Source organism: Ruditapes philippinarum, unplaced genomic scaffold (genome assembly GCF_026571515.1).
Source record: "Ruditapes philippinarum isolate M1 unplaced genomic scaffold, ASM2657151v2 ctg1949_1_1_1_1, whole genome shotgun sequence".
NCBI classification, from domain to species: Eukaryota; Metazoa; Mollusca; class Bivalvia; order Venerida; family Veneridae; genus Ruditapes; species Ruditapes philippinarum.
In genome coordinates, this window is record NW_026860101.1 from 35713 (window position 1) to 44957 (window position 9245).

The window sequence follows — 9245 nt, forward strand, 5'->3', positions numbered from 1 at the left end:
ATCCAAATTTATGTAGAAAGATTTTGAGCCATACTTGTTTAGATGACCTACAATTCAGAAGTTCAAAACACTTATATAAACTTATGCCAATCACAAATATCAAAACAATTAATAACCTTGCAAGTTACCTGGATTATGCATTCACAGAAAGGACATAACTTTAAATGTTAGCCGTTTAGTATTTATGGACATTCATTTTACTTTATGATATACTGTTAAATGATAACCACAACAATAATTTGCGTAGGACGTATTTTAATGCAATATTTTGTCAGCTGAAAGAAATATATTCATGCTTGTGTTATTTGCAAAATTCTGCTAGATAGGTTATAACCTTTTTATAAGTGTCAACAAAACTTCTTAACTTACTAGCTGTCTATAAAGAATGCTACTTATCCCACATTACACCGCATTACATTTGAACTATATGACTATTAACTGTAGAATAAAATATATGTTGCATTACCTTATCAATCTCTGGAATTAAATATATGAAGATACAAATAATGTCGCTTAAATTTACCTAGACTTGAAATTGTGTAAGGATAAACTGTATGTGGTATTTTGATACCATGAAACGTTCTTAGCTTCTAATATTTTGTAAAATTACATAAACATATTTATTTGTCTTTCGATTTTTCTGTTAGAAATACTTCATCCTATCGATACTGCATAGTAACAGACAGCGTCGTAAAAAAATGTATATAGCTCTAATATTTATATACGAATATTGATTTAGTTCTATAGCTCATATAAATACAAGTGACATCAGTGTTTCGTGTTCTGTCAAAAGTATATTTATTTACGTATCTCCTTTAAATTCATTTTCTGATTAATTTCTACATGTACAAACAACAGAGCATGATAAAGATTAAATAAACCCATGGATATATTGTCTCTACAGAATCTGTCATGTCGTCATGTTCTTCATCAATGAAAGCAAACACTCTGGTTGGTCCGCCGGTACCGTCTCGAACTTTCATTGCCCCCAGCACAATGGTCGTGTTGCGTACAGGTATACTATCAAGATTTGCCACGTATTCCATCAATGGGACATTGTTAGGTTGGAGGTACATGTGACATGGATATATCGGGGGCTGTGCTGGATCAATTGAAGGTGTATCCACTCCAAGAACGTTAATCTTGAAAGAAATTAAGAACGACATAAATAACATTTTGGTCGAGATAGGTAAAACAAATTTTTCGGGGATATTATTTCGAAATTTCACAGAAATCTATATGGCATATTAAGTTTAATTTGTCAAAGCTACATTTGTATTTTAATATGAAATGAATGAATATGACATCTTTAAAAGAAGGGGTTGATAAAAAAAAATTAGAAACATGCCTGTCGTTTCTGTAAAAGCATCTCGCAGGCTTCTGGACTCCAGCCAGGAAAGTGGAAGGAACTTGGATCTGTAACGTTGGCTGTACCAAAAACTAGTCGTGCATCCGGGTACTTGTTCGCCCAACCAGAGTTCATGTTTACAATTGCATTTGGTGGTATTTTACCATGTTCTCTTTCATGTTCTGGTTTATTAGAAATCAAATGTATTACCTATCAACATTTACATTGTCTCATATTTTTTTATAGAAATATATGATAAATTGGTCGATTAAGTAATAAACATTTATCATTTAGAAAACTGTGTACGAGAGCTGTTACAAAAGGCAGCTGCAGAGTAGGTCAATATTAATGCTAGTGCTTACAATAACCATTGTTTGAATGAAGAATAAAGATGCAAATATAATCAAGTTATTCCTTCGATTTATTCTTTTTATACCAACCTAGAGAAATGATACGTAACATCAGCTAAACACCGGGTATTTCATTGTAATGTAATATAAACTTAAACAAAATTGACTGCATCTTAAATTTAAAAAGACCATTAAGTATCTGTTTACAGAATTTAAATGTTTTTAAACTTGGTCTACTTGCTTATAATCTGAATAATGACCTACAATATCCACTTACGCGTGCACATCACGCCATATTTATAAAATGAACCCCAAAAACATTGTTATTTTTTACAAAAACTTTGTATGCATGATAAAATTTACATCCTGTAAGAATAACTAGATATGATATTACCTTATACAACCATATGTACATAACGCAAGATAAGTTAAGATGAACTTTATGATATAAGGTTAATAATTAGGTTGACTAAAATTTGTAGATAAATAAAGCGTTGTCTTGTCTTTATTAAAAACCAGCTGTTACGGAAATGAATAACATCAAAATCATTTTTTCATAATGAAAATTATTAGTCATTGGTTCTTTACAAAGATTTCTTAAAGTGTACTTAACATATTCAAGAATACTTTTTTCACACAGAATGCTTTGTAACTAATACAAAATTAGAAAGACAAGCAAAGAAAGGTCTCATCTAAACATTTGTTTGCTTTTTTATTATAAGTGTATTTTCCTCTTAAAACTTCTCTCTTACATAAAATGGTTCTAAAATTATCAATTATTCAAAATGCATAGAAGTGCAATTTGCAATTTTCATGAGATAATTTTGACCTATCAGTTGTTTTGTTTCATTTGGCACAGATATAAACAATCTGTTAATGTAGCGAGTAAATGTCAGTTTTAACCTGATTACCAAGATATGTACTTCTTTGTGGTCTCTTTTTTATAGACATAATTGTCTATGATATTTTGTGCAGCAATTGATAGCAGATTAAAAAAACTAACCAAGCGCACAATTTCTAACCGCAAATGATGTACTTGCAACCAGTTGACAGGTGTGTTTATAATTCAAGTCAATATTCACAAAATAAAACGATAGACATTGCAAATACTTTACTTACTAAATAATAAAAGTTTTTGCCGTCGGACAAGACATGCGTTAACTATCTAGTTCCATAAAAGTTTGGTGACGATAATTTACAGTAGCTATTAGATGTATAAAAATTTCATTTCAGAAGTATGAATATGAGTCGAGTTATATATAAATAATTTTACTTAATGAAAAGACCTCACCAAGAATATCATCCACTGTGACAGCATAGTCAGGATTGACCTTGACCTTGTCTCTGACGTCAATTACAACACCAGGTCCATATAATCTTTCTGGTGGAATCTGCTCTAAAGATTGTCGACCATTACCAAAATGCAATGGTGCGTCAATATGGGTTCCTTGATGTTCATAGAACTCTATTTTTCTAGCTTCTAGCCTGTCGATACAAATATGAAACAATCAGTTTAGTTTGAAAAGTTTTTTTCTGCGTCTATCTTTTTTTAGTAATTTCAATTTTCCGTGTTACCAATTCTTCTTATTTATCAATTTTCATACTAATAATATGATAAGATATATACAGAATGTTAATATTTCATAAAGTTTTCTCTAACGTTAAGACTTAAAGATGAACACAAATAACATTTATTTTTGTTTTTCTATTTTGTTTTATTATCTAAACCAATTCTCTGGCATTTTATATTCTATTTTTTTATTTTATATTCTAATTAAAATACCTTTCGCAGTCAAGATACTATTTAACATATACTTTTGATCATTTAACTGGAATAAGTCGTTATATAGTTCAATGTTGCTAGGAGACACAATTCAGTAAATAAAAAAATCGTTACCACATATCACCGTAATATTGCTCCGACAATGTCGTCACGTTGAAATAAACAAGATTTTCTAAGCCAGAACCCAGAGATCCCAGTGGGAACTTCGGGGCGTCACGAATAAAACGATGCGTTAAATCCAATTTTCGACATTTGACTGAAAATTCCACTAAAGCTATACAAATCTTGCGTTAAGCTTTTAAAAAAATACCCTTTTTTGTATTTCAAGCCAGGTTTTTTGAGACGATGAACAGATCGTTAGTATGAAAGAAATGCTCGGGCTAATTTTTACATTTACAACTGCAAAATATCACATTTAAATGCATGAACGATAGATAAACGGTTGAAGACACATTTTTTACTCGCTTAATAAATGGAAAAAAAGATGAATAGATTTTAAAAAATTTGTTTGGTTTCAATTCTATTAACACATTATCATACTACGACATGTTCATCTAATTAATATCAGCCCAACTTTGAAAGTCAGCAAAAAATATTTAGATAAGGTTTTAAATTTGAAAAAGTTTCTTCTTTTTAATAATAATCCGGTAGTTATTTCCCCTAAAGGCCAAACAAAATCTTTTGTGGTGTTATGTGTTCATGTTTGTCTTTGTTCCATTTTTAAATGGGTGATTGAACTGGTTTTGCAAGTTGAATGATGGATGATTTATTTTGTATGAAAGTTATTTTTAGTTGATTTGGTTCTGGAATGTAAAATTTTCTTAGTAACTGACCACTCCTCCGTAAACAACATAAACAATGGATAAAATCTGGAAAGATGAATGTCAAGCACCATTTGTTTTATATGCAGGCTGGCTGGTCAATAATTATCAGATCGGAATCTATATTTAATGTATGGTACATTGCCAAATACTTCACATGTTCACAGAAATCTTGTCAAACTATGATAAAGGCTACAATGTTGAATGACCAGAACATTACCAGAAAACCAGCAAAATATACTGGTGGTACACAACAAATGTGCAGGTAATTTATCTTTAACATGTTTAAAGTTATAACACAATTGATTTGTTTACGTTTGCAGTAACCGCACATATGTTAAAATAAAGAATTAACTTTCCATAAAACTAGACAAAACACCTAAGTGTCACATAATACCGGGGTATTACACTACCCCCTAGGACATTTGGCTAAACTCCTGTTGCCACACATATTCTATGTAACATCAAAGCTACACTCCAAAATGTCCTAAAGGTTTTTTATAACAAAAATTCTATGGTGTCATGCAACGACACAAAACTGTTAATGTAAAACAAACTTTAAAATCATATCAAAACTCACGATTAGTTCACTTAAACGAGTCTCATCACTTTCCAGAACTGTTCAATGGAATTTGCGTACAAATTTATAGTAGGTATAACACCAGTTTATTGAACGATATTGTTGTATATTAAACTATGTGGACCTCTGACGAAGTTTGTAGAGCACTCTCTCTTCTTTCAGACAAGATTTATGTCAGGTTTGGTAATACCTTATTTAAACAGATCATAGGAATTCCTATCGGAACTAATTGTGAAACCCTGGTCGCCGATTTGTTTTGCACTGCTATGAAAGAGACTTTATGTTGAGTCTCTCTGAAGATAAACAATTAGATGTTATAGTCGCATTTAATAATACCTCCAGATACCATGATATTTTTAATTTAGATAAATCTTATTTTGATCAAATGGTGTCTGATCCGCATGAACTACAACTTAATAGAACGAACTCTTGAAATCTTAGTACATCATTTTTTGGATCTTCCTATTACTATCAACAACAATTCTATTCACAAAAAAATCTCTGATAAAAGAGATGACTTTGACTTTTGTATAGTTAATTATCCACATTTAGATGGAGACGTACCCCATGCAACATCTTACGGGTATATGTTTCTCAGTTAATTAGATTCGCTAGAGCTTGTAGCAACGTAAAGATTTCAACGAGCGGAATATTTTTATTACAAGCAAGCTTCTAAAACAGGGCTACCGTTATCATAAATTACGGAAATATTTTACTAAATTTGACAATCGTAATTTTGATTTAATTTCAAAATTCAATAGTGATTTAAGAACTCTTCTGCGACAAGGGATTAGCCAGTCTGGTTTTAATGGCGATGTGATTTGCAAACTTTGTTAGATTTTGGGTCATGGTAATTTTTCTGCTGTTTTTACTAAAATCATTAAACGTTTTATTAAAAGAGGTTATGACCCTTCTATTTTAAGACCCTTATATAGTTGGACACTACGTCTTCCTCTTTTGAGTACATCTGGAAGACTCTATGATGGACATTTCTTAAAGCCCTTTGGGACTGAATTGTCTTAATGTTCGTCTTCTGCCTTGTTTCGTCGGGCCCTTGTAGGTGATTTTCTTGTTGCTATGTCTTCTTTTAGAACATGAGTACTTTTGTTATGGTCATATGGTTTACTTATATATGTTTCTACATGATCATTTTGGTTTTTTACTTATTAAACCTTTTGTAACCGTACCAAATGTTAGAATTTCACTAAGCGGGGATTCATTTTATTTACACTGTCTTGTATTAAGGTACATGGTGGAACTGAGAGCGAAGTTTGGTGCACGATTAACCGGTTTAAACTCCCCAGCAGTCATTATTTTGCTGCTGACCGTTCCAAGGCGGTGCCCCTTTGTGTTCCTCAGATGTATGTCTATGTTGTTCCATACTGTTTTGGTGACACTTTTGATTATTTCCCTTGTTGTTTTCTCGTCTACGGTAAGTATCTTTCCCTTTGACCCTAGTTTTTAGTTCTTTGATTAACCCCCTCCCCTTCCCCCGGTCTCCTTTCCCCTGTGTCCTTTGACTTTGTGGGCCTATTGTTCAATCATTTATTTGTTTTCTTTGAATTTCTTATCATTTACAAATTATTTATCATTTAGTGATTGGCCTGTCCGTCCTCTCTCTTGTGCCCTGTCCTGTGTTTGGGGTCCACCTGGGCTCCTTGCCACTGGTTCCTGTTGCTGGGTCGCATGGGGTTGCGTTCTTTGAACGCTGCCTTTCCTTGTTGATCTTGTTTATCATATTTTGTTTTAGCACTTTAAATAATTATCAAATATCACTATATTAAGTATATTTTGAAACTTTATGTGAAAGAATGTCCTATTTATGTTTCATTTTATCTATATTTCAATTGTTGAATTTAAATGGTCATATATTCTATAGATCCGTTTGAAAAAAAAACCATAAAATTTCCTACCATTTTTGTGTCCTCTTGCCATTGACAGACACAAAACGGACCCGTCTAAACATTTTATCATGCAACTGCTATGGTAACTGCCCGATAACACTTGCCTGATAATTATTTTTGATATCACGTCAGTAACCTGATATCAAAAATTAGCCCCGCCCATTTTAACGGACTTTTTTCAATTGCTTATATTCGAGCATTTTCATCAGCATGTGAATTCTACAATGTAATCTCATACCCTTACAAGTCTTGAATCAATATGCGAAATTTATTTATTTATTATTTCGATTTCAATTACGAATAAATTAGATAGCGAATAGTTTTAGCACCAACTAAATGAAGTGACGTCATAATTTTTATTGCAAATGACATCATCGATGTTCACGTCATACTATACATGTAATCATAACAAACAGGCTGACGATTTTATCTATGAGAATTTGTAAGTGTTTACTTTATTTCGCCGGATTATTATTTTAAGTGAACAAATTGTTTCGTTTAAAAAATAAGACGCATGTTTGTGTAGCTTGTGTTTGATTGCCGATTTGACTTTTCTTTGATTGAAATTATCGTGAACTTTTGAACTTGACAAGTCAAGACAAAAATTGCAGTAAAGTTTAGTTTATGTGATTCTAAGCGGATTTTTCGATCGATGTTTAAATTAAAGGTAAGAATGTAATCGTATTATGCCTACATTCTGTTGTATCTTTTATCCAAGTCGAAAAAAAAATGGCCGCCAATTACAAATTCTAAGTGTCAGGGGCGGAGGAATTTGTTTTCAAGAATTATTTCTTTGAACAAAAATTCCCCTTTTTAACGAAATTCGCTATTTAAAAGTAGATTATTTTGTTATTTTGACAGTTATTATGTGTTACATGATAAATCGAAAAACATGCTACTGTCTTTTGATATCAATTTTATCAGGCTCGGCTGATACGGGCAGAAAGCCGAGCCCTTTCTGCCCGTATCAGCCTCGCCTGATAAAATTGATATCAAAAGACAGTAGCATGTTATTCTCTATATGACAGGCGAAATATAAGTTTGACATATACGTCGTTAAATAGATGAATTCCTTTTTACTTTTTTGACAGCACTTTTCATGTTTTCTTTTTCAGCAGACGAGTTATATTTACTGTTGTTAGGGGACCAAGACCTTGCTGGTAGAGGAGGTGGTCTATCATAGTTGCTACGTTTGGTACATGTTCTCTCGAGAGACGCAAATATACCATGGATGTTCCTCAACTCCTCTAATATCGACCTCAAATTCCTGTTGACTGTATGGAGTACTCTCCCATTAGAGTGGATACCCATTCAGATGTTCTTCAGTTTGTCATCAGATGGAGGAGTCTTGACTGTCTGAGATGAGGTTGAAAAATATGTTGTGGGCTTTTCCTTCTGTGGGCTCCAGCTCAACCTGCGACCTTCTTGGAGTGGAGGATCATACTTATAGGACCCATCTAACAAGTCACTAAGAACATAGACAGCTTTATCCTGAAGATATGTATGCTTCACTGATGACACAGTTACACGGTGGTCAGGTATTGACTTTTGCGGGAATGATGCAGCTTCAATAGCAGCTTGTGCTTGTGTCAGATTTGGTAAAGTAGGCAACAAGGTTGTACTTCTGACGAAAGAAGAGGAATGGAAGTTGTAGAAGAAGCTGTTACGTAATTTGACGGCAATTTGTTACAAGCTGGTAAGGACAACTGCGTGTCGAATGTTAATACAGAAGGAGATATAGGTTGAGAGGATTTTGCACTTGCTGCAAATCCTCGAGTCCAATTAGCTAGTGGTTAGGTTGACTGGGTTGAAGCTACTACGATGGCTGAAGAGGCACATTTTTGAGTCTTCAACAGGAATTCCTTACAGCATTTACAGGTGTTGATATCACTGCCGAAGGTGTTAACGAATTCTGATCTGAAAGGAATCCCCTATTTGAGTTTTGATTTGGCGTATGCAACTGTCCAGCTGGTGTGGCCATATCAGATTTTGCCAACCAATCAGGGAGCACCGGTTTCGTTTGGTCCTGCAAATCGAAAATGGATAATTCAATGTCACCAAAATCCAGGTCTGGCAGATCCAGTTACACAGTCAGTATCATTGCCTCTGCATTTACGGGATTCTCTGTCCTGTTTAAAACGGAAGCGAAATTTGTTACTCCAGATCTAAAAACTTCATCTTCATGCCTCTGGTAACTATTAAAGTGGTTTGCAAGGGTCTTCTTGTCCATACAACGAAAGTTACAAAAGCTACACGAGAAGGGTACCCAGTCCATAGGAATATTGTACTTCAGTACATGCCCAATTAACCGACCCTTTCGAACTTCTTTACCACACACCTGGCACCGGTATCGCCGATGTTCCATCTCTGGCTTTCTTCCAAGCATATTTCTGCAAAAGAACGACCAACATAGTACATATATGACATAATGAGTTAAAGATATACTATGCTCATCTTTT

The 9245-nt window shown here is 33.5% G+C and overlaps 1 protein-coding gene across 1 annotated transcript; it reads right to left on the reverse strand.

The window, feature by feature from the left end:
* Window positions 1–219: 219 nt before the first annotated feature.
* On the reverse strand, window positions 220–8097 carry LOC132758903 (isatin hydrolase-like). Its single transcript, XM_060750612.1, has 5 exons — window positions 7920–8097; window positions 3596–3737; window positions 2990–3183; window positions 1349–1530; window positions 220–1142 (listed from the first exon to the last, which is right to left on the reverse strand). Exons 1-5 carry the CDS (start codon window positions 8095–8097, stop codon window positions 840–842), a joined length of 999 nt encoding a protein of 332 aa, XP_060606595.1. The 3' UTR covers window positions 220–839.
* Between the last annotated feature and the right edge of the window lie 1148 nt (window positions 8098–9245).

What these genes read in the sequence shown, in the direction of transcription:
- LOC132758903 (XM_060750612.1), bottom strand. Translation starts at nt 8,097, where the DNA reads ATGGGTATCCACTCTAATGGGAGAGTACTCCATACAGTCAACAGGAAT. An exon ending in CAATATTACGGTGATATGTG is followed by an intron (nt 3,184 to 3,595) that starts GTAACGATTTTT and finishes TTGTATCGACAG; the next exon opens with GCTAGAAGCTAGAAAAATAG. An exon ending in CACAGTGGATGATATTCTTG is followed by an intron (nt 1,531 to 2,989) that starts GTGAGGTCTTTT and finishes CTAATAAACCAG; the next exon opens with AACATGAAAGAGAACATGGT.